General features: G+C 43.6%; 1 protein-coding gene across 5 annotated transcripts in view; it reads left to right on the forward strand.

Moving 5' to 3' along the window:
* The window catches only part of acot11 (acyl-CoA thioesterase 11), a 62,094-nt gene that overhangs the window by 3,962 nt on the left and 31,563 nt on the right, over positions 1-26,569 (forward strand). For 4 of the 5 annotated variants that reach the window (XR_004413225.1, XM_033027909.1, XM_033027911.1 and 1 more), the window contains exons 2-7: positions 1,718-1,922; positions 8,243-8,318; positions 12,245-12,305; positions 12,766-12,867; positions 18,794-18,929; positions 21,767-21,926. Coding sequence is in view for 4 of the 5 variants with exons in the window: in XM_033027909.1 (XP_032883800.1) it covers positions 1,736-1,922; positions 8,243-8,318; positions 12,245-12,305; positions 12,766-12,867; positions 18,794-18,929; positions 21,767-21,926 (722 nt within the window). In the remaining variant the exon portion in view is untranslated. The remainder of the gene's footprint in view (positions 1-1,717; positions 1,923-8,242; positions 8,319-12,244; positions 12,306-12,765; positions 12,868-18,793; positions 18,930-21,766; positions 21,927-26,569) is intronic. The other variant, XM_033027910.1, reaches the window with a different exon arrangement.

Below are 26,569 nucleotides of genomic sequence, written 5' to 3' on the forward strand. Positions count from 1 at the left end.
ACCACCCCCACACACAGAGTTGGAAAAGTGTATAAACACCGTTCCCTACCTGTAGCCCCCAGCGGAGACGTGGTCGTCGAAGTCGGGTCCCGGCCGTCTTAAAATAGCGTATCTTGAAGTCGTCGAAGTCGGGTCCGTCTCGGCAACGCGGGGGGGGGAGGGGTGGCGGGGCTGCATCACACACACGAAGCATCCCCACACACAGAGCCTTAAACGTGTAATGCCCCAACGCAGTCGTTGCCTACCCGCAGCCACCACGGGAGACGTGGTCCTCGAAGTAGAGCCATTCCCGAAAGGCCGTTTTTAAATGGCGTCGCTTGAGGTTGTGCTGCGGGCGGCAGCAGCCGTTATGGTCGCTGGCCAGCAGGAGGCGACAAAATGAGTGAGTGGGGCGGGGGGGGGGGGGGGGGGGGGGGGGGGGGGGAAGGTTTTAATGAAAAAAATGGACATAAACATAACGAAATGTAATGAGGAGTGGATAGCTGGAAGGGAAAGTGAAATGTCTACCGAAATGGCTGCTTGTATGGGTGAGAAGCCAGTTTGTACTCTGTACTGTCACTATGGCAACGATGTATTTGAGCATTGGGCATTGTGACATCACACGATGGAACGGTCACCATTGGCTGGGGCTCCTGCATAGGCATATGTAAATGAATCCATTCCGATTGGACATATGTGAACATTGGGCATTGTGACATCACACGATGGAACGTTCAGCAGGGGCTGGGGCTGGTGAAGCTTCTGTGGGTGAGAAGCCAGTTTATTTTTGAAATATTGGGGGGGGGGGTGGGGAAGGATTTGATTAAAAACGTGTACTTAAACACGACGAAATGTAATGAGGTGCGGATACCTAGAAAGAAAAGTGAAATCTCTACCGAAATGGAAAAGACGTCGGCGATTCTGCGTCCGGTTTCGGAGTTGCAGGGAATCAAAGGAAGAAATGCGGCCGGAAGCCGTACATGTAAATGGATCCGTTCCGATTGGACGTCCGCGAGCGTCGGGCATCGCGATTGGACGTCTGCGAGCATCGGGCATTGTGACATCGCACGGCGGGAACGAATCGAAAGGCAGGAAGGGATCCGGACGCCAGCCGGACGGATGGGGCGAGAGTTTTAAATAATAGATAGATATAGAAGAGAAGATAGATAGAAGATTGTATATTGCTCTCCTGAAATGCTGTCATGGAGGTATAAAGTAATGAAGTTACTTAAGGAGCCTTTTGGCCCAACTTGTCGATGACATCAGATCCCTCTAACCCTTTCTTATTGTGTACCTACCTGTCCAAATGCCTTTTCACTGTTGTTATTGTACCTGTATCAACTACATTGTTTGGATGCTTGTTCTATATACCCTCTGTCTGGAAAAAATTGCCCCTTGGGTTCCTTTTGCCTTCACCCTCTCAAGTTAAACAAACGACCTCTAGTTTGTTGTTTTCCCCACCGCTGGGGAAAATGCTGCATTAATCCTACCTGTGTTTATGTACTTCTCCAAAACTGAAACAGTGCTACCTAACCTGCATACCACAAACATCCTCAATTTTGAAATTGAGATAGTTTCTTTCTTGTAATTTCCCCCAAATTGTGGTGTTCTAATGTACCATGACCCTGTGTCCCTGTTTGTGCTTTATTTTTATTGGTATCCTGAAGTACTGTTATTTACATTTATGAACATTTCCCTACAGTCTTACTCATCATCCAAATTTTGTCCCCTTTACCAGGATTTCCTCAAATTAACAATGTCGGGAAGTGAACAATTGGAGATACTCGAAGAGCCACCATTTATCCTCGAAAATGGGGATAAGTACATTAACCCGACAGAAGTAAAAATGAGCCAGTTCATCCTGCCTTGTCATGCTAACCACTGCGGGGAACTGAGTGTAGGACAACTGCTGAAGTGGATGGACACAACTGCCTGTCTCTCTGGTGGGTTGCACATTTGCCAAAACTACTTTGCATGATGCCATATCAATGCCACCTGTAACAAATAAAGAGTTAGGAATTATTATGATGAAAAAGCTGGGTATTTGACTTGTCAAATCTATTTTTCTCTCTGTATTCAGTGTGAATACAGGCCCTTTGGTGTGCCGACCAGAGATCCCTGCACAGTAACACACTAGGGACAATTAACAATTATACCAAGCCCATTAACCTACAAACCTGTACGTCTTTGGAGTATAGGGGGAAACCGGAGTGCCCAGAGAAAACCCACGCAGGTCACGGGGAGAATGTACAAATTCCATACAACCAGCACCCATGGTCAGGATCGAATCCAGGTATCTGGCGCAGTAAAGCAGAAACTCAACCGCTCTGCCAAGGTACTACCTTGTACCTTGTCTAACATTATTTACTTATACTTTATTTTCTTCTTAGTCAATTATATTTTTGAAGAATTTTTGGATTCACTTTAATAATGTTTTGTGACAAACCATTTCATATTTCAGCATTTCGCACTGAATGTATGGTTCGTTATTTACGAGGGTTTACTGTGTAGGCATTCTGCTTGCTCTCCTCCATTCCTCGCGCCTTCCATTCTACCCACTCCCACATGTTCTAACAGAACTCATCATACCACAACATGTTATGTTTCTATAATCATGCTCGGTCGAGTAAATGTAGGAATTTTTTAATTGCAATACTTATTTGAAATAAACTAGTAGTGCTTCCTTGCAGCATATTGGTTTTGAAGCTGAAGCGCTGTGTAATGAATAGGATGATGTTGTACAACTCCTGTCCTTAATCAAAGGGTAGGAAATGCTAGATGACACAAAATGCTGGAGTAACTCAGATAGACGGGTAGCATTACTGGAGAGAAGGAATGGGTGACGTTTCGGGTCGAGACCCTTCAGACTGATATCAGGAAATGCTGATTTATTCATTTTAAACAACCACTTTCTCAGTAAAATTCTCAGAGTGCAGTCAAGCAGTATCCATAGGCCAAACTGGCGACTCTGTATACTATCTCAGCAGTTCTACTGCTGTACACTTGTACTTTGCTCAGATGCTTATCTAATCTGTATCTAAGTGCTTGTATATAGTGATACTTGTACTGAACTGTATACTGAAATGAATTTCACTGAACCTGTAACAAATAAAGTACCATACCTAGAGCAGATCAGGGAGTTTCTGGAATAGCGTCTCATGACATGGTTTAAGATCACTAGTATTCCAGTATCGCTCTAAATTCTCATACCAATTCTCAATTGGTTGATCAATTTTCAATATGTTTTGGCAGCTATTGTGGGAAAACTGGCAGGCCAGTGACGACCTCTATTTTCAAACTGGACATTAAGAATCAACTGCATTGGCAAATAGACCAGAATAGGTAGAAATGTTAGGGTCCCAGATTTCAAATTGATTAGAAAACCATTCTTATGATAAACTGGAAGGTTTTTGGATGTTTCATTGCATCCACTTCTCCAGTAAAGTAATATTTCTTGGAATGTATTATCATTTTACAACTTCCACCATCATTAAAATAACAAAATGTTTCAACGTTGCGTAGAAACCAAACAGCTGATTGATTTGCTTTGCCTGCTCACATTCTGGGACCCACCCGCTTGTCCTTTCAAGGGCAGATTTCTGAGCAGCTCATTTGATAAACATGCCCAATCTTTTTCCCAACAAAACTACTACCAATAGCTTTGTTTTGCGGCTGCAGTTCACATCGATTGCCAGGTGAAGCCCGTACATTGATGCGCCTCTTTGGGTCTGGCGACAATGCAATCTCAGTCACCAAGGCCAATGTCAGAAGATCCTTCATGAGGTCAAATCCATGGAAAGAATCCACCCCTTAGGTGGTACCTGCCGCGTTCTTAAAACCTGCACAGACCAACTGAAGTTTTTGTGGACATATTTCATCCTTATGACTAAAATCCAAGGTTTCCACCTGTTTTATGGGGACTTCAACAATAACAGTGCCCAAGGAGAATATGGCGACATGCTTCAATGACTTCCGACTAGTGCCACTAATGTCTGTGGTGATGAAGTGTATTTTTGAGAGGTTGGTTATGGAGCGTATCAACCCCTGCCTTAGTAAGGATCTGGACCCACTACCATTTGCCCAGCAACCCAATAGATCAACAGGAAACGTGATCCCATTGACTCTCCACTCTGCACTGGACCACTTGGACAATAAGAACACCTCTGTCAGGCCATCGTTCATCAACTACAACTCGCCATTCAACACCATCATCTCATCTAAATATCAAACTCGGAGATCTGCATTCTACATTCCTAAGAAATTGCATCCTAGACGTCGTCATCGACAGAAAGCAATCAGTATGAATTGGCAATACTTCCTCTTTGTTCAGTTTAGTGTATTGTCACTCATACCAAAATATAATGAAAATCCTTTGTGGTGTATAGTCAAAGAAAAGACTCTACATGATTACAGTCAAGCTGTCCACAGTGTACAGATAAAGGGTACAACATTTAGTGCAAGATAAATTCCGATTAAAGATAGCTCGAAGGTCTCCATTGAGACAGATGGGAGGTCAGGATTGCATTCTAGCTGGTGAGAGGATGGTTCTGTTGCCTGATAACAGCTGAGAAGACGGTTCGATAACCGTCAATGCAAGAGCACCTCAAGGCTGTGTGCTCAGTTCTCTGCTCTAATCGCTCTGACTTTAGGAGAGGAAACTGAGGATCCATGAACCTGTCTTCATCAATGGAACAGCAGAGCAGAGAGTGAATCGCTTCAAGATAATGTGCGTGCATATCTCTGAAGATTTGACCTAGGCCCAGCATATCGATGCAATCACAAAGAAAGCTCATTATATCGACAACTACTCTATTGAGCTTCTACAGGTATACGGTAGAAAGCGTACTGACTGGTTGTATCACAGCCTGGTTCGGCAACTCCATCGTCGTAGAACGAAGGAGGCTACAGAGCGTGATAGTCCATCTCAGGTGCTGACCTCCCCACTGGCCACGGGATCAATGGGAGGTACTGCCTTAAAACGACATTATCACACCTCCTCACCATGCTCTCTCTTTGCTACTACCATCGGGGAGAAGGAACTGGAGCCTGAAAACAGTGACCACCAGTTTCAAGAACGGTTATACCTGACAACCACCCGGCTCTTGAAAACTACACGACATTAACCTCAGCAACTATGATCTCCTATCAGCTGTGTCTTTGATTACACTTTGTACTTTGTTTTTACTTTGCACTATGATGGTTATCTAGTATTGCGGGTATTCATTTATTGTACTTTTTATTGCTGTATATGATTTGTGGGACATTGCATTTATGGGCCTGTTAGGTTGCATCAAGTAAGAATTATTGAAGGTACACAAAAAAGCTGCAGAAACTCAGCGGGTGCAGCAGCATCTATGGAGCGAAGGAAATAGGCAACGTTTCGGGCCGAAACCCTTCTTCAGACTGATCGGGGGTGCGGGGGGGGGGGGCGGGGACAAGAAAGGAAAAAGGAGGAGGAGCCCGAAGGCTGGGGGATGGGAGGAGACAGCAGGGGGACTGAGGAAGGGGAGGAGACAGCAAGGACTAACAAAATTGGGAGAATACGATGTTCATGCCCCCAGGATGCAGACTCCCCAAGCGGAATATGAGGTGCTGTTCCTCCAATTTCCGGTGCTGCTCGCTGTGGCCATGGAGGAGACCCAGGACAGAGAGGTCGGACGGGGAATGGGAGAGGGAGTTGAAGTGCTGAGCCACCGGGAGGTCAGCTTGGTTATTGCGGACTGAGCGGTGTTCGGCGAAACGATCGCCCAACCTCTGCTTGGTCTCACCGATATAGATCTGCTGACATCTAGAGCAGCGGATGCAATAGATGAGGTTGGAGGAGATGCAGGTAAACCTCTGTCGCAGCTGGAACGACTGCTTGGGTCCTTGAATGGAGTCGAGGGGGGAGGTAAAGGGACAAGTGTTGCATCTCTAGCGGTTGCAAGGGAAAGTGCCCGGGGAGGGGGTGGTACGAGAGGGAAGGGAAGAATTGACAAGGGAGTTATGGAGGGAGCGGTCTTTGCGGAAGGCAGATATGGGGGGAGATGGGAAGATGTGGCGAGTGGTGGGGTCACGTTGGAGGTGGCGAAACTGACGGAGGATTACTTTTTGTATGTGACGGCTGGTGGGGTGAAAGGTGAGGACTAGGGGGACTCTGCCCTTGTTGCGAGTGGGGGGATGAGGAGAGAGAGCAGTGTTGCGGGGTATGGAAGAGACCCTGGTGCGAGCCTCATCTATGGTGGAGGAGGGGAACCCCCGTTCCCTGAATAATGAGGACATTTCAGATGTCCTGGTGTGGAACGCCTCATCCGTGGAGCAGATGCTGCGTAGACGGAGGAATTGGGAGTAGAGGATGGAGTCCTTACAGGAAGCAGGGTGGGAAGAAGTGTAGTCCAGATAGCCATGGGAGTAAGAATTATTGTTCCGTTGTTGGTGCATATGACAATTGAACACTCTTGATTCTTGACAGGCAGGGTGCAAAGCTAAGGAGCAAAGGAAGTCACTTAAGGCAAGAGGGACTGGTGTTAAGATGAAGAAAGATATAAACAAACTTTGAAGATGAGGTATTGAGCAATTGGGTTTGGGGCTGTTGGTACAAATAGGCCGGATTTGGCTTAGATGATGTGACTGATGAAGATATTAATTGCAAACTGTTAATGATGAATCAATTTTGAAAGGACAATAAAGCCAGAAATGTTGGAGTTTTTTTTGTTTCTGGAGGTATCTGAATGAGTATGGCGAGTTTTCAATACATTTATAAAACATGACATTTTATATTCAGTTCTGAGCCAAACAGTGCCAAGGCTATGTTGCTCTGGTTCAACTGCATGACAGGTGCGGGAGTGGAAGAAAACAGAACCTTTAATTAATGCAGAATTCTTTTGGATTTCTGGAAACTGAATTGTTCATTTGTATGGTGGTGGTGAATTTCCTGGCAACGCTATGTGTGTTTCTCAAGGAAGTCCTGCCTCATTTTGTGTCATAGGTTAGGCATTGCATTTTTAACACTTGAGTTGTCGTCTATATTTAGTCTTTATTGATTGGATGTGGTGTCATTTGCTGGAGGGGTTGTAGCAATGTAATGAAAAAATGTATTTCAAACTAGTTCTCCGTATGTCTGTCTACTGAACAAAGTAGCTAGAACTGTACCTAAAGGTACCTAAAACTAATCTCATTTCAAGTGGTTGAAAGATTACTGCAGTGGAAAATGTAATATGTCGCATGCATTGATTTGAAACATTGTCACTGAAATTGTTGAATATAAATTAAAGAGCTGAACCATGTTTAGGAAATTAATCTCCCAGTTTCTGCTTTTATTTTGCTGTTTATTCTGTACTTAACTGTGCTACATTTGACTTTAGTGCACCCGAATAAGACAAACTGCACAAAATTGAAAAATTATTAATTTCCGGCCATTAATGTCAAAAACCATTAAACTTGATTTTCTTGTTCGGAGTCATTCTTTTCATACCATATTATGGGTCCAGGAATCTGAGATATGTGCATTAATATTTAAAGCAAAGCAGACGCCTATAGTTTATTAGAACATACTGGGGAAAGTGTTATTGATCAGCCATTGTATGAGTACCTTAATTTTGTATTTAAATGAACTGTTTTGGGCTAATAAGTAATGTCACAGCCCCCTTTCATTCTGTCCTGCATTTGCATCCAGGCCAGCAAACTTTGTTGTTCATTGTTTCAATGCTTGGATTCCAACATTTCTGATAATGGAATTAATTGAATTATGAATCATAGGTTTAAGGTGAAGGGGAAAAGATTTAATAGGGATCTGAGGGGTAGCGTTTTCATACAAAGGGTGGTGGGTGTATGGAACAAGCTGCCAGAGGAGGTAGTTGAGGCAGAGGCTATCCCAACATTTAAGAACCAGTTAGACTGGTATATGGATAGGACATGTTTGGAGGGATAGTGACCATTGCAGGTGGGACTAGAGTAGTTGGGACACGTTGGCCGGTGTGGGCAAGTTGGGCCGAATGGCCTGTTTCCACGCTGTATCACGCTATGACTATGACCTGCTGCTGAATTCACACCATCCTTAATCACAAATGTTTGTTATCATTGAGTTTTCAAGGGCATAGCAAGTTTGTTGCCTGCTCAAGGAAACTTTTTCTGGAATAGCCTACTATGAATAAATGCTGTATTTTTCTGCAGAGTAATGTAATTGTATTCCATCAAATGATTAAGAGACTTTTAAGCTTTAAATGTAATACATTTTCTTGACAATACTTTTCTTTTTGATTCCCCCTTCGCCTCTGCCGTACAGCGGAAAGACATGCACACTGCCCATGTGTTACTGCCTCAATGGATGACATTGACTTTGACTTTGAGCAGAGACTCAGGTAGTGATTTTGAGCTTTTTGTTTACATATGTTTCCACAATCGAGAGAAAACATTGCTTGTTTGATAAATGCCAATGACATTGCGTCAGAACTTGGCTACATTAGAGTTTATGCCAATGTCTTTCGGAACAAACAATACATCAGCTACATTCCACGATCTTTACGCATTCAATTCAGGTTGGAGTTACACCCACACTTATATCTCTGAGTTGGGATTCAGCCAAGAAGCAAGAGTTGAAATGTCTCTAATTGGAAAGGTTTAAGGTTAAAATGATCTACTATGTGACATCCTCAGCAAAATAATGAGCAGTTCTTCATCGGAAGCTGGAAAAGAAGTCTCCTGATTCCAGTATGAGAAGTGAGGTATAAACAGTTTGCTAGGAGATATGTAAACTGCATAATACTGACGTAGAATAAATGCTGCTGAAGCTTTAATGGAGATTTTAGCATAGATTTATTTTTGTTATGTGTCCCGTTGAATATTAATATTTCATAGTTCTTCACATAGAGGACAGTTTGAGTGTTTAAGAACTGATTTGAATTGTTTAATAATCTCAATTTTGGACACTTAATTTAACATTTTTTTGTTGTGTTGCAAAAATAATTTCAATTCAAAATACTTCATTAGATACAGAATATCTTTTGACGTACCATACAAATGCAAGTCAGTTTTCAGTCGGGGATTGTGGGATCATGAGAAAGCAGAAAGTACACTATTTCATATAAGACTGATTCCAAGATTCCAGATAAGATTGATTCCAAGTGCGTTGGCTAGACTGGGAGTTCACTAGATTGATTTCTGAGGTGCATCTGTTGTTCTGCGAGTAGTTGAACAGCTGTACTCTGGGGCTTCAAAGAATGAGAAGCGATCTCATTGAGAAATAAGTTTAAGAATACTCAACACGGTAGATGGTTAGAAACGTAGACCTGACAAGATGGATTCAAGACCAATGATCAGATCAGCTTTTGAAAAGCAAAAAATACGCCCTACAGATTCTGGAAATTGTCAACAAAAATAGAGAATACTAGAGGCAGTCAGCATGTCATGCAACATACTGTATATGAAGATAAGAATGTATTAAATGTTTTGGATCAAGGGCCTTTCATTAGAACTAAGCAAAGTCCACTTTTGCTCTCCCTCACTCTTGCTTGCACGCTCGTTCCAAATGGCCTGCTCTTGCTTTTTTCTGCTTTGAGCATTTGCTGTGCTATATTATTATGTTAAATAACTTGCCAGGTTTTTTTTTCTTTATAAAGCTGCCTACACCGTAGCACATATATTTTATGGAGTCGAATTACTATACTGGTTTAAAGAAAAATTAGACCTGCAAGTCTTGTTTGTAGCAAGTTGGAACATGAGGTCTCTCAGCTGCCTGCTCTGGCAAATCATTGTTTTCTCTTTCTGCATTTACGTTTGTTTCCTTTGATTCTAGCTTTCCTATTCTGAGTGATTAGCCGCAACACCACTAAGTTTTTCAATTATTTGATTGGCCTCTAATCATTTAATGTTTAATTTAGAGATACAGTGTGGAAACAGGCCCTTCGGCCCACCGTGTCCACACCAACCATCGATCAACCATTTGCACGTTCTATGTTATCCCACTTTCCCTACACACTAGGGGCATTTAATCTACAACGTGCATGTCTTTGGAATGTAGGAAGAAATCGGAGCACCCGGAGAAAACCCACGTGATCACAGGGAGAACGTTCAAAGTACAGATAGCTCTCGTAGTCAGGATCGAACCCTGGTCTCCGGCACTGCGAGGCAGCAGGTCTATCATTGTGCCATTATGCCACCATTAATATAAGGAAAAACTCAATGTAACAGTAATTTTAAGTACAGTTGCTTTGATGTATTCATATATTCACAACCTGCCTGTATAGCTAATCCTAAATCAGCTGTTTTTGTCCTGCCATATCACTGGCTCTCTCCCTTTTCCCATAGATAATAGGCTTTGCTTCTCTCCAAACTGGGAGAGCCACTCTGGCACCAATAGAACATTTGGAGGATGCATTTGGAACTGCATCCACTGTCTCCGGAGTCAGCTTTTTCATAGTTTTGCATTGCAGATCTTTTTTTTACCTTTTAAAAAAAAAACTACTACTACTTTCCCAGCTATTATATGCAAGTTTTATTACATATGTCTCGCTTTCCTGAGTTACATGCATGCCATCATACAATTGTTTGCGCCCTGTGAATATTTCATGATGTTTTTTTGCCCTTTGCCATATTTTAGCTCCATCCAAATGTATTCCACTTGATTTTCTGAGGTATGATCCTTTTTTCTTGACTGTCTTTATTCAATTTCTTATTATCCTCCATTTTCATTTCATTTATCTATTTTAAACATCAAGTGTCCTGGAATATTTAATACTGAACTTTCGTCACATTGCAACCATGTCTCTGATGGTTATTAATTTGTAACCTATTACTTGTGGATTTGCGCCTTTCGATTTCAGTCTTTAGATTTTAGATTTCAATCACAAAATTCACAGCGCTACAAGCCTGCTTGGTTATATCTTAGATTCACAATTCACTCTTGAAATCTGCCTACATTTATCTAGGCAACAAAACGGAATTTCGAAAATAGTTGGAAGTTATAGAGAGATGGTCAGGCCTAAGGCACAGGGAGAGAGTGGATAGGTGACCACCCAGGAAGCGAGTAGATCGGGAATGCAGGTAACCCCTGTGGCCATTCACTTCCAAAATCAGGGATAGCCTTTTACAATACGATATGATAGAACTTTATTCATCCCAAGAAGGGAAATTGATCTGCCAACTGTCATAAAACACAAGATACATGAAACATGAAATTAAAGTGACGAGTGGAAAGATTTGGGGATGTGCAAAGATTGGGGAGGGGGGAGGGGAGTCGGTCTACCCCACGAGGAAGGGGGAAGTGTTAGATACAGTTTGAAAGCCACAGGGAGAAAGTAACTCTTGTGGCGTTCTGTACTGCATCTTGGTGGGACCAGTCTGTTGCTGATGGTGCTCCTCAGGTTGACCAGTGTGTCATGGAGGGGGTGAGCTGTATTGTCCAAGATGCTCCACAGTTTGAGGAGCATCCTCCCCTCCAAAACCACCTCCAGTGAATCCAACTCCACTCCCAGGATGGAGCCAGCCTTCCTGATGAGCCTGTTAATCCTGTTGTTGTCTGCGGCCTTCGCCCTGCTTCCCCAGCACACGACAAGGAAGAAGATGGCACTGGCTACCAACGATTGGTAGAATATCGGCAGCATCTTGCTTGATTGTTTGCCTTCATTTGTCAGGGTATTGAATATAAGAGTTAGGAAGTCGTGATGCAGCTTTATCGGACTTTGGTTAGCCGCATTTGGGGTAGTGTGTGTGGTTCTGGTAGCCTCATTACAGGATGGACAAGGAAGCTTGTAGAGGGTGCAGAAGATGTCTCTCAGAATGTTGCCATGATGAGAGGGTATTAGCGATAAGAAGGGGTTGGAAAAACGTTGATTCTTTTCTCTGGAGCGTCTGAGGCTGAGGGGGGGAGGAGATAGAAAGATATAACATTTTTAGATCCACAGACAGGGTAGACAGTCAGAACCTTTTTCCTAGGGTGGAAATCTCAATGATTGGACGAGGGGATAACTTTAAAGTGAAGGGGGCAAAGTTTGAAGATGTCTGGCCAAGTATTTTTTTACACAGGGGATTGTGGGTGCCTGGAATGCACCATCTGTGGCAATGATGGAGGCAGATACAACAGTGGCATTTAAGAGGCTTTTTAGATAGGCATATGGAGATGGTGGGAAATGGATCATGTGCATGCAGATGAGATTAGTGTAGGTTGGTGGCATCATGAGGGACAATGGGCCTGTTCCTGTGCTGTAGTTTTCTATGTTCTATGTCAAAATTGTCCATGCATTTGCAAGTAGTTTTCTTGCTAATTCTGAATGTTTTTATTTTCTTCTAGTGTTGGGCATGTGGTGAACATCAAAGCAAAAGTGAATCGTGCCTTTAACACAAGTCTGGAGGTTGGAACTTTACATTGTACAAGGAATTTTACTCAGCCACTTGAGTCACCCATCCTAGATTAATGTTATTTTAAATTATTACGAATTTGTAATAATTTTATCCATCTTTTTTTCATTATATTGGCTTGGAATATTTAACTTATCCCAGTATACAATTCCACCTTAGTCTGTCGTTTGCTGATAGCTTATTGGAGTTTTGCACTTCACACAGAAGTACAGTTCTATGATCCAAGCCGAAGTCTGCCACTGTATACATTATTTGAATTCAGAAACCAGAGCAATGGTTGATTTTGTTTTATCCTCCACACTAGTTCCAGAAGTCAACACCATTGTGAAGCCAACAGCATTGCCCCTTGTCTACTGTTGTCAGAACACTCACTGTGATCGGAAAGCTGTGTGGCGTGGGGTTTGCTTTACTTGGCATGCTGTCGATTAATTTAATAATTATTTCTTTACCTAGGTTGGAATTATCATCACTTCTGAAGATCCCTGTAGTGGAAGGCAGTGGAAAGTGTGCAATGCATTTGCTACATTTGTGGCCAAGGGACAAGGATCTGGAAAGGTATGATTGAGATTCTCAAGGTCATTAAGTCATGTAATAGGACCAGAATTAAGCCATTTGACCCATCAAGTTCACTCCGCCATTTGATCATGACTCATCTATATCTTCCTCCCAACCCCATTCTCCTGCCTTCTCCCCATAACACCTGACATCCATACTAATCAATAATCTATCTATCCCTGCTGTAAAAATATCCATTGACTTTTTCTTCTTCTTCTGGCGTATGGCGTGCACAGCCTAAAGTTGTAGGACAACTTGTTCTATTTGATCTTACTTGATTGTGCACGCCAGGTTGATTGCATTCGTCGAAACAGGGCGGACCACGTGAAGGTTGCATTCTCCCACCCCTCCATTGACTTGGCCTCCACAGATTTCTGTGGCAAAGAATTCCACAGATTCACCACCCTCTGACTAAAGAAATTCCTTCTCATCTCCTTCCTAAAGGAACGTCGTTTAATTCTGAGGCTATGACCTCTAGTCCTTGACTCTCCCACGAGTGGAAACATCCTCTCCACATCCAAGCCTTTCACTATTTGGTACGTTTCAATGTGGTCCCCCCTCATTCTTCTAAACGAGTACAGGCCCAGTGCCGTCAAACGCTCATCATAAGTTAACCTACTCATTCCTGGGATCATTCTTGTAAATCTCCTCTGGACCCTCTCCAGGGCCAGCACATCCTTCCTCAGATATAGTGCCCAAAAATGCTCACAATACTCCAAATGCAGCCTGACCAACGCCTTATAAAGCCTCAACATTACATCCCTGTTTTTGTATTCTGGCCCTCTTGAAATATATGTTAGTATTGCGTTTGACTTATTTACTACCGATTCGACTTGCAGATTAACTTTTTGGGAATCCTGCACCAGCACTCCTGATAAAACATGAACTCCTGATACTCCATGACATAAAGCATGTCATACTTTATCTACTGTGTACTTATTCTGATTTAGTGTTAACATTCCACTTATGTTCCTTTTAACTGATAAATAACCAAGGAAATGTAACTGCATTTGTACAGAGCATTGTATAAGCAATTAAACAAAATCATGAAACATTTCTTCACATAAACAGAAGTGGAATCTGTGACTCGTCTCAAAGGCTGTGGATGCTGAGACAAGATGAAACGGGTTGAGGATGGTTTGTTTTAACAAACAATGTTTAGTCAGCAAAAAATAGGCACCATTTTTCAGGTAGTTTATATTTTACGCATTGAGGATAATTTTTTTATCAAACTTGTTTGGCAAGAAATTCATTTAAATACTGGTTTACAGCCAGATAATACGTTTTAGTGACATCTATCCTAGCAGTTTACTGATGGGGAAACATAGAAATATAGAAAATAGGTGGAGGAGTAGGCTATTTGGCCAACCTATCCAAATCACCCTGCAGCCCCATAGAATCCCCCTCGTAGCTCACACTGCCACCCAGCTTTGTGTCATCTACAAACGTGGAGTTTTTAATTCCTTTGTCTAATCGTTAATATATATCGTAAATAACTGGGGTCCCAGAACTGAGCCTTGTGGCACCCCATTAGTCACTGCGTGCCATTCTGAAAAGGACCTGTTAATTCTTACTCTGCTTCCTGTCTGCCAACCAGTTCTCTATCCATATCGATAACTGCCCTCAATACCATGTGCTCTATTTTTTTACATTATGTTTCCAAGGACCCCTAACAAATATCTTTCACGTCATAGACACAAGAAATTGCAGATGCAGGAATCTTGTGTAGAACACAGAATGCTGCAGTAACTCAGTGGGTCAGGCATGTCAGTCGAATGTCTGTCCCTGGTGATGGAGTCAAAAGATTGAGAGGGGGGGGGGGGGGGGGGGGGGGGGGGGGGGAAGTGTCAGAGATGGTCCAAGTAAATTTAAGCGCAGAATGAATTTTAGTGGTAAAGTTGCTAAAATGAATGTCAGAAACATAGAAACTTAGAAAAATAGGTGCAGGAGTAGGCCATTTGGCCCCTCGAGCCAGCACCGCCAGTCAATATGATCATGGCTGATCATCTAAAATCAGTACCCCATTCCTGCTTTTCCCCCCATATCCCTTGATTCCTTTAGCCACTACTCTCTCTTGAAAACATCCAGTGACTTGGCCTCCACTGCCTTCTGTGGCAGAGAATTCCACAGATTCACAACTCTCTGAGTGAAGACATTTTCCCTCATCTCAGTCCTAAATGACCTACCCCTTATTCTTAAACTGTGACCCCTGGTTCTGGACTTTCCCAACATCGGTAACATTTTTCCTGCATCCAACCTGTCCAATCCATTAAGAATTTTATATGTTTCTGTAAGATGCCCTCTCATCCTTCTAAATTCCAGTGAATACACGCCCAGTCGACCCATTCCTTCATCATATGTCAGTCTCGCCATCCCGGGAATTAACCTGGTGAACCTATGCTGTACTCCCTCAATAGCAAGAATGTCTTTCCTCAAATTAGGAGACCAAAATTGCACACAATACTCCAGGTGCGTTCTCACCAGGGCCCTGAACAACTGCAGTAGGACCTCCTGCTTATAAACTCAAATCCTCTTGCAATGAAGGCCAACATGCCATTAGCTTTCTTCATTGCCTGCTGAACCTGCATGTTTACTTTCAGTGACTGATGTACAAGCACTCCCAGGTCTCATTTCACCTCCCCTTTTCCTAATCTGACACCATTCAGATAATAATCTGCCTTCCTGTTCTTTCCACCAAAGTGGATAGCCTCACATTTATCCACATTATGCTGCAACTGCCATGCATCTGCCCACTCACCCAACCTATCCAAGTCACCCTGCAGCCTCATCGCATCCTCATCGCAGCTCACACTGCCAGCCAGCTTTGTGTCACTTAGAGATGTCACATTTTTTAATTCCCTCATCTAAATCGCTAATATATATTGTAAATAACTGGGGTCCCAGCACCGAGCCTTGCGGCACCCCACTCTTCACTGCCTGCCATTCTGAAAAGGACCTGTTAATTCCTACACTTACCTTTCTGTCTGCAAACCAGATCTCTATCCAATACCCTACTCCTAATACCATGTGCTCTAAATTTGCACACTAATCTCTTGTGTGGGACCTTGTCAAAGGCTTTTGGAAAGTACAGATACACCACATCTACTGGCTCTCCCTTATCCATTCTACTTGTTACATCCTCAAAATATTCCAGAAGATTAGTCAAGCATGATTTCCCCTTCATAAATCCTTGCTGACTTTGACCGATCCTGTCACTGCTTTCCAAATGCGCTACTATAACATCTTTAATAATTGACTCAAGCATCTTCCCCACTAACAATGTAAGGCTAACTGATCTATAATTCCCCATTTTCTTTCCTTTCTTAAAAAGTGGAGTTGCATTGGCTACCCTGCAGTCCACAGGATCTTATCCAGAGTCGAAAGAACATTGCCAATTGATAACCATTGCATCCACGATTTCTAGGGCCACCTCCTTGAGTACTCTGGGATGCAGACCATTGGGCCCTGGGGATTTATCTGCCTTCAGTCCCAAGCATTTGTGCAGGAAGCAGCCATGAAGCAGTTGCCAATATAGCAGAGAAATGGTTGAGGATGTTGCTAGCGTACATTTGGAACAAAGACTGTTCAATGGAATCAAAAAAAAAAAGGCAGGTAGAGCTGGGACCCATGTGAGTGGGGCCCATGTGTGCCTGGGTCCTGGACATTCTCACCGCCAGGCCCCAGGTAGTCAAGATGGGAGGAAATACATCAAAGTCCCTCACCCTGAGCACAGAATCGCCCCAGGGTTGCGTCCTCAGCCCCCTATTGTACTCCCTGTACACACATGACTGTGTGGCTAGGTTCAGCTCCAACTCAATAATCAAGTTTGCTGATGACACTGTGGTGGTGGGCCTGATCTCTGATAATGATGAGAAGGCCTACCGGGAGGAGGTGGCTGATCTGGCACTCTGGTGTCAGGACAACAGCCTCCTCTTGAATATCAAAAAAAATAAGGAGCTGATCGTGGACTTTAGGAGGGCACAACATCCGAGGACATACACACCATTGAAGATAAATGGGGATACTGTGGATAGGGTGAGCTGCTTTAAATACCTGGGAGTTCACATCTCTGAGGATATGACATGGACATCACACGCCGCAGCACTCGTGAGTAAGGCAAGGCAGCTCCTTTACCAGATAAAGGAGCTGTGTGTGAATGTGTGTGAATGTGTGTGAGTGATTGGTGGTGGTCGGAGGGCCCGTAGGCGCAGATTGGCAGCCACGCTTCCATCAGTCTGCCCCAGGGCAGCTGTGGCTACAGAAGTAGCTTACCACCACCGAGTGTGACTGAGGAGTGAATGAATAATGCGATGTAAATCGCCTTGAGTATTAGAAAGGCGCTATATAAATCCCATCCATTATTATTATTATTATTACCACCTCAGGCAATTGAGGAAATTCAGAGTATCTCTGAGGATCCTCCAGTGCTTCTACTCAGCGGCTGTGGAAAGCATCTTGTCCGGAAACATCACGATTTGGTTTGGGAATTGCACTGCCCAGGACAAGAAGGCTCTGCAGAGAGTAGTGTGTTTGGCCGAACGCACTATGGGAACTACACTCGCCCCCCTGCAGGAACTATACATCAGAAGGTGCTGATCCAGACCCAACAAGATCATGGGAGACCCCTTCCACCCCAGCAATGGATTGTTCCAGCTGCTACGGTCAGGCAAATGCCTCCGTTGCCATGCTGTGAGAACGGAGAGGATGAGAAGGAGTTTCTTCCCAGAGGCCGTTAGGACTGTAAACTCTTATCTCTCCAGCGGCTAACTTTACTGAACCATTCTACTGTTGTGTGATGTCTTTTTAAAATTGCTGTTTTTTTCCTCCCATAAATATGTAATATGTGATTCTGTTCCATTCTGTTTATTTGCACAATCCGCAAGCATTGTCACTTTTCATTTCACTGCACATCTTGTATGTGTATGTGACGAATAAACTTGACTTGACTTGAGTGCCCATGGCTACACCTTTTTGATTGGAAGAAAGTGAGAGGAGTCAAAGAGTAGTTGTAGAGGGCAAGGATAGGTTCTGCCAGGTGGAGGAGAGTGTTAGCAGAGATAAACTAACTGGGCTTCTGCTCAAGGAAGATACAGAGGGCCCTGGTGGGGATTGGAGGAGTAAAGGGACTAGACATCCATGGTAAAGATGAGGCGATGGTGGCCTTGGAATTGAAAGTTATTGAAGTGTTTAAGTGTATGTGAGGTGTCTCAGATGGAGGTCAAACTGGATAAGGGGAGACAAGATAAAATCAATGTATTTGGGGATGAGTTAGTTGGGGCAGGAACAGGCAGAAGCAGTGTGTCTGCCAAGGCAGTCCTGCTTGTGGATTTTGGGAAGGTGAAGACGCAGGCAGTGCAGAGTTGGGAAACTTTGGAGGCCGGAGGCTGTGGAAGGGAGATCGCCAGAGGTGATAGTTTGTGGGGTCGTGGTCAAGGGGTAGGTATGAGGAGGTATCTGAGAGCTAACACCTGGCCTCAGCGTGGTAAAGGACAGCCTAACAGACTACAGATGCAGGTTTAAACCAAAGACAGACACAAAATAGCTGGTGTATCTCAGCAGGACAGGCAGCATCTCTGGAGAAAATGAATGGGTGACGTTTCGGGTCGTAACCCCTCTTCAGGAGACTACAATGTGTCTTTCGTGTAATTATTTTTTACCAATACATGTGTGGATTAGCTCTTTAACCATTGCGTTTTCATGCCCGAATCATCAGTCTTTTTTCCCTCATCAACACACAATCAAGGAATGCTGGTGGATACTTATGACTAAGGCCTCATATAATCTTGCTCTCACTCTTTATCTTTTTGCTAGCTCTAGATTTGGTGGTTTGATATTTGTTCCCAGTAATTTATTGCATAATTTGCCTGAAAGGAAAGGAAAGTCTCCTCAACTCATCACAAATGCATGGCTTTCCTCCTGTTGCCAGGTCCAGCTGAAGGCAGTGATTCCGAGAACATCCCAGGAGAAAATTGAATACAGTATTGCTGCTGAACGTCGCAGAATGAGGCTGCATCACTTGGAAAGCATTAAAGATCTGGTCTCCTCAAGCACAATTCAGAAAGGTAATGGCTGTTAATCTCTACATCCCTTTACTCATCCTTCCACCAAGAAATCCAAGTACATTTGCAATCTCAATCTTCAAGGTCATCAGCTGTGTAACTTTAGAATGCTGAGTAAAGGTGATCTGAATGCAATTTTAATTAATGATGTTGTAGAGTTTTGTTTACGTCTGTTGAGATGTCTTCACTCATGCCTTATTTACTTTGAAACGTGATTTGTTCACGGCAACCCTGCTCAAATTCCCATCTTCTTCCCTCTGTAGACTCGACCACATCCCAAAGTCTGTTTGGCAATCCTAAATTGCATCGGCTCTTAGGGATAACGGAATCACAGGATATGGGGGAAAAAGCAGGAACGGGGTACTGATTTTAGATGATCAGCCATGATCATGTTAAATGTCGGTGCTGGCTCGAAGGGCCGAATGGTCTACTCCCACACCTGTTTCAATACCTCATTCAGCCATGGCACCACTTCTTGCTGACTGATATTGGCTATCTGTTGATTTAAAAATTCTCACATTTATTTTCAGTTCTCTCCGAGGCCTTGCCCTTCCTTTCCCTGTAACTTGGTAAACTGCTGCAAGATGGCTCCAATTGTGGACAGCTGCACAGCTCTATTTTATCTCAAACTTGCCTAAACCGATCCACTTTTCTACTCTTTCCTCCTAACAAAAACTGCTTTAAAACATTAATCTATAACAAATCTGCCTCAACAACTCCTAATGTGGCCACAGTATTTGATAACACAAAATTCAGGTGCTTTAAGAGAGTTTTACATGTGAAAGGTGCAATATAAATGGTAATGATTGAATGAGAGGCTATACAAACGATACCGATGATTGATGAATAGATTCAGTTGATAGATTGATTGCTTGAGCTCTTCTCTCCTGCCTATTGTAACCCCCACCCTCTTTAAACCCTGTACGCATTTCCTCTTTCACCTCCTCCCACCCACTCCATCTCTGTGCTTTTTGGTGCCTCCTGATTATCTCTTTGATCTCCACTATGAGAGTCTGGGTTGATGCCCTGAAGCATTTTTGGTTCCGACTTTGCCAGTCTTTTCAATGTACTGAAAATTTAACATTCAAAATATCTTTTACATCATATCTCTATATATTTCAAGCAACAGCCCGTCAAAATTTCTAAGACTGCACCTCTATTGCTACTGTCTTTGGCTACCTCTTCTCACATTTTGTTATGTAGAAATAATTGTTTGGAAATTATAACTTGTTGAACCAAAGATGAAATGTAAAGAATGCAACATAGCTATTCTGCAAAACAATTTCACAATGTGTGGGTGAGAGACAATGAAGGAATACGTTAGTTGATCAGATAATGTTGATAGTGATCACATATTCATATCTCCTATGAATTTATGTCCGCTAACATGATTCTTATCTCTTTCAATTAATGGTCGAGTGATGATATGTCAGCATGCCTATAAAGCAACATTTGTATACAGAAGATAGACACAAAATGCTGGAGTAACTCAGAGGGACAGGCAGCATTTCTGGAGAGAAGGAATGGGTGACGCTTTGGGTCGAGACCCTTCTTGTTAGGGGAGAGGGAGATACATAGATAAGGAAGTGTAAGAAGTGAAAATAGGACAAAGGGAATGGAGATCATGGAAAATGTAGAATAGATCCCCCTTGTTAGCTGGGAGAAGGTAACAACAAAGCAAACAGAGATAAAATGTAGTCGACACAGTAAAGGGCCTGTCCCACTTTCACGACCTAATTCACGATCTTTTTCACTCGTGGACATTTTTCAAGATGCTAGAAAAACGCCCGACCTTGTTGATGCCACTGAAAAATTTCACTTAAAAAGATAGACAAAGTACAAATTCTTAAGACCATACAAAATTTAACGTCTGACGGGTGTGGACTTAGAGACCCAGAGGCAACAGTTTCACGTCTGAATCTCCAGCAGCACACACACAGAAATACCAGAAAACGCGAGTTTATATACCTACAGATATAAAACCAATTGCATGATGTAATGTACAAAAACCATCATCCACCTCCAAATATGGAGTTGCTTTTCACTCTTTGCCAAAAGCCAGTCACCCCAATGGCATCCTCTGGGCCCCCTCTTATCTGATTAACCTCTTCAACTTACAGAAAAAAACCTTGCAAGAGAGCTGTGAACTATTCAACTTAAGTTTAAAAAAAACCCTTGTCACGATGGGAGTTGTGCAAATCCCATCATGCATTACAATTGGCCTTTTACAACAGGAAAGCTTAAATATGATAACAGTCAATTAATAACTAACTCTTTCACCACGAGTACCTACGACTAGCATCACGACCACCTGCGACCTACCTACGACCTCCTACGACCTTGTGATGACCATGCTGCAAGTATGAGTCAAGAGCAAACTCAGCAGAGGGCGTGAATTAGGTCGTGAAAGTGGGACAGGCCCTTAAGATTGGTTGGAGAACTGGTAAGGGGGAGGGATGGAGAGAGAGGGAAAACAAGGACTACTTGAAGTTAGAGAAGTCGATGTTCATACTTTGGGGTGTAAGCTGCCCAAGCGAAATTTGAGGTACTGTTCCTCCAATTTGTGCTGGGCCTCACTCTGACAGTGGAGGAGGCCCAGGACAGAAAGGTCAGCGTGGGAATGGGAGGGGGAGTTAAAAGTGTTTGGTAATGTGTGAGTTTGCAATGTACATATTTCAAAGCACATGGGGCACAAAGCTTTATCACACTGAAGCAGCACAATGTTCAAATATCCTCCTCACACAGTTTGTTTCTGTGAATGTCCGTGTGAGCCTGTAAGTTGCAACACGGGTTGGGATGAAGCTGCGATGTGGCTGAAATGTGGAACGTGTTTCCTAAAGCAGAACCAGATGTTGATGAATCCCAGCACGTTGTGCCTGCAGAGAAGACCAGGGTTGAGACTGTTGAGCTCGTCTTGCCTCCTCATGCGAATCATCAGAGGAACAGTTTCGGAGGGCAGATCATGGCTTGGATGGAGAGTGCAGCTATAATCTCTGCAAGGTCAGATATTTGTCGGATCTGTTTGCACTCCTTTCTTTAATACACTGTTTATGAAAGATGTCCTGGTTCCAATGTCTCACTCAGGCTTGCTTCAACAAATGATTAGCTCTTGCCCCACCTGTTAACTATTTCCTAATTCCACTCTCCAGTAATTTTGATGAGGAGATTGTAATCAATAAATGCCTTATTCTAGCAGAATTATTTTTGATTGTTTCACTTTCTTCCTTGTTTGATGATGGCTGTTGCTGACGTGATTCTGATTAGTAAATCTGTGATCCTCCAGTTTGGCAGTTCTAGTGTCATTCATTATTTGTTGATTGGTGCTGTTATCTGCCCAGTTACGGCTGGGTTATGAACACAACATTTCAGCAATCGGCTGTAAGAACTTTGCTAATGAAGTTCAGTAATACTAGTCATATTTAGAGTTGTGGCAAACCGATAATATATGGCGCTCAAGGGGGAGAATTGCAAACCTGAAATGAAAAGTGTGTGGAGGAGGTGGTCCCGACCACGGGGGGGAAATGGAGGAGGACTGACTGGACTTTGTGCCTTCCACCACAGTGATAAATGCTGTGGTGGATGTTTGTGTTAAGTTGTGTATTGTGTGTTCTTTTTTTATTGTACCGCTGCTGGCAAATTCATTTCACTGCACTTTATTGTGTACGTGACGAATAAATCTGACTATTGACTATTGAGAGACTAAGGAGGTCCTATGATGTGACTGATCGAGGCACTTCTCTTTGTTCTGCCAAATCAGTTCAAATTAAAATAAACCCAAGGTCTCCTCCATGTTTACCTGTGTCTCCTGACTCCAGCTTAACCATGTTTTTCCCTTCTTTGCTCTTTCCGATTCTGTGAAGAAAAACATGAAATGTAATTCTTCCCTCTCCTTGCTTCTCAAAAGAGCAGTTGTTGTTGTTGTGTACTCTTTCCTCTTCATTGATTTGCCTTTTTTGCTTGCTGGGCTGCGAGTGAACGTGTTTGAGCATTGTGGGACAGGGAGGCCAGAAATGTTTCTTTTTGCTGATGTTGAGGGTAAAGTTGCTGGGTCAACATTGGTCTAAGGAAATGGAATGGGTTTGAAGGTTGTATTGGGGAGGGTTTCAGGTGCAGTGAGGAATCTGGTTGCCCTGAGTTGACTGGGCATTGCAATTTGAAATCTGTTTCCCCAATATTAACCTCATTAAGTACATCATTAAGTACCTCTCCTCAGTAGTTTAGTTTAGAGATACAGCGTGGAAACAGGCCCTTTGGCCCACCGAGCCTGGGATGGCCAGCGATCCCCGCACATTAACACCATCCTACATGCACTAGGAACTATATACAATTATACCAAGCCAATTAATGTCATGTATGTCATGTTATTACTTGTGGGCGGAGCACCAAGGCAAATTCCTTGTATGTGAATACTTGGCCAATAAACTTACTTACTTACTTACTCAACCTATGAACCTGGGCGTCTTTGGAGCGTGGGAGGAAACTGGATCATCTGGGTAAAACCCAGGCAGGTCACGGAGAGAACGTAAAACACCGTACAGACAAACACCTGTAGTCAGGATCGAACCCGGGTCACTGGCGCTGTAAGGCAGCAACTCTACCGCTGCATCACCGCACCGCCCCTCAGTAGGATTGTGTTTTTCAGCCTGCTCTTTAACTTGCATCATATTTTCATTTATTTTGCATTCCTAATACTTCTATTCTGTACTAGTCCCCAGCTGCCCTCAGCCCCTGGCGCTCCAGAGAAAACAATTCAACTTTGTCCAGCACTCTGTGTTTTGATCAAGTTTGTCCAGCCTCCCTTTACAGCTGATACCCTTTAACCCAGGCAGCATTTGAGTAAGCCTCTTCTGCACCCTCTCCAAAGCCTCCTCCAATTAAGCAATAAGGCCCATTATAACCGTGTCTGCTATAAAAGAGCCACGTTACTAATCTCACTTTCCATCGTTAGATCTATAGGCCTGTCAAGAACTCATCCAATTTTGTTTTAAATATGATGAGCATTTATGAATAAACTATGCTTTTTGACGGTGAGTTCCAAACCCGCACCACTCCAGTTACATAGAACAGTACAGCACAGTAACAGGCCCTTCGGCCCACAATAGCTATGTCAACATTATGCCAATATCAACCCGCAGAAGGAAAATTCCTCAAATCACTGTAAATCCTACATATGACTTTAAATCCATGCTGCCTGATTATTGTCCTTTCCACAGTAGGAAACAGGCTTTTCTTGTTTCTCTTATTTTAAAATTTAATACACGTTAAAACTCGCCTCATCCTCTCAGTTCCAGAGTAAACTAGCCTAGTTCCACCTTTGATTTTACATCTGAAACTTTTGCAAACTTGCAACATCCTCGTAAGTCTCCTTTGTAGCCTGTTTAGTGGTATCAAAATTAATGAAAGTGAAAAAAAACTACGGATGCTAGAAGTCTGAAAGGAACTGCACATGCTGGTTTAAACCGAAGATAGGCACAAAAAGCTGGGGTAACTCAGTGGGACAGGCAGCATCTCTGGCGAAAAGGAATAATATCTCTCTACATCACCATCTATATCTCTTGTTTCCCTCTCCCCTGAGTCTCGGTATGAAGAAGGGTCTCGACCCGAAATGTCACCTATTCCTTTTCTCCAGAGATGCTGTCTGGCCCCCTGAGGTACTCTAGCTTTTTGTGTCTACCTTCTCTCCAGAGATGCTGCCTGTCCCGCTGAGTTATTCCAGCCTTTTATGTCTATCTTCATTGAGTTATTCCTTGGAAAGATACAGGGGAAACAGGGAAATAAATAATTTCCAAAATGATAAAGTATTGTTTTGCATTAAGCCCCAATCGTCCACCTCTCATCACCCACATCGGCTCTTGGAAATCAAACATAAAAAATCTTATCCTGAACTTGAGATTAAAAACCTTTTCCCTTCCTGATTGTTGTACCATCTCTTATGTGGGCAAGTTGGGCTGAAGGGCCTGTTTCCACGCTGCATCACCCTATGACTCTATATATGGGCGAGGACTTGCAGTCAATATCCTCCAAGGCTACACCTGAAGAACTGGGAAATAGGTTGAGGCTGGATGGCGTATTTTCAGTTGGCCATGATCGCAGCACTCCTCCACGTTGCAATGAGATCCATAGTTTGTGAATTGGTTGCTACTAACAATGTCCACCAGATGGACCCATCTGGTAATGAAGAGAAGAGATGCAGATTTTAAGCTAAGAGAGCATTTTTTAATGAGATTACCAGTGAATTGTATTTTCATTCTCCAGTAGGTGATAGCGATCCTTCTTCAATTATTAATTTTTAAATGACTGCCTGCAGTTCCATCCCTGGTCATGCGACACAAAGCCTTTATCCAGAAATTTAGTGTACAGTATTGTCATGGCATCAAAAATGGGGTTGAATGGAATTGATGTTTAAGAAGGAACTGCAGATGCTGGAAAATCGAAGGTAGACAAAAATGCTGGAGAAACTCAGCGGGTGAGGCAGCATCTATGGAGCGAAAGAAATATGAAGTGAATTGGCCTCCACTGCCTTCTGTGACAGAATTCCATAAATTCTCAACTCTCTGGGTGAAAAAGGTTTTCCTCATCTCCGTCTTAAATGGCCTACCCCTGATTCTTAAGGTTTCAGATGAAATAAAGAGAGGAATAAAGGAGGACAAAAATGCTGGAGAATCTCAGCGGGTGAGGCAGCATCTATGGAACAAAGAAAATAGGCAACGTTTCGGCCAGAAACGTTGCCTATTTCCTTCGCTCCATAGATTGAAATAATTGAAATAATTTAATTGCCACACAACCAAGGTCGGTGGTATTTGGGTTGCCAGCAGCGGTACAATAATAAAGAACACAACCACAATAAAAATTTTACACAAACATACACCACAGCATTCATCACTGTGGTGGAAGGCACAGAGCTTGGCCAGTCCTCCTCCATTTTCCCCCGTGGTCGGGACCACCACCCTCCACAGCCATTGCTGCGGGCGTCCAGATGGTAAGGGACAAAGTCAAAGTCAAGGTGAGTCCAGGATCGGCTCTTCCCAACCAGAGACCGCGGCTTCAGGCTGGTGTAGGCCGCAGGCCGGCGGTCAAAGTTTTAAAGTACCTGCCGTGCCGCAGCTGGAAGCACCGCAGTCTGCAGGGCCGGCGGTCGAAGCTCCCCTCCAGGGGAGATGATAAGTCCATACCGCACCCGCGGTAGAAGACAGCCACGGGCCGGCGGTGGAAGCTTTTTCCCCCGGGTCCCCAACGTGAGATCCCGGGCTGTGGACGCCGCACCAGCTGGAGTTCTGCAGACCGCTGCTTCAGGCTGCCGGCTGCCGCGGGCCAGCGTAACGGAGCGCTCCCCTCCAGCGAGGTCTCACCCGCTCCGCGCCGAGAGTCCACGCTGCGCTCGCCGCTGAAGCTCCAGGCGCGTCTCCGGGAAAGTCCGCGCCGATCCCTGCTGTTAGGCCACGGGGGAGGCGACCTGAAAAAGTCGCCTCTCCATGGAAGAGGCGGCCGAAACGGTTTCCCCCTTACCCCCCCACACCACCACCACACATAACACACAAAGAAACATTAAAAACTGACTTTTAAACATACTAAAAAAATTAAAAAAGTTGAAAAAAAGACGGACACGCTGCCGACAGGCGCTGCCTCACCTGCTGAGTTTCTCC

This window comes from Amblyraja radiata, chromosome 10, assembly GCF_010909765.2.
Source record: "Amblyraja radiata isolate CabotCenter1 chromosome 10, sAmbRad1.1.pri, whole genome shotgun sequence".
Lineage (NCBI taxonomy): Eukaryota > Metazoa > Chordata > Chondrichthyes > Rajiformes > Rajidae > Amblyraja > Amblyraja radiata.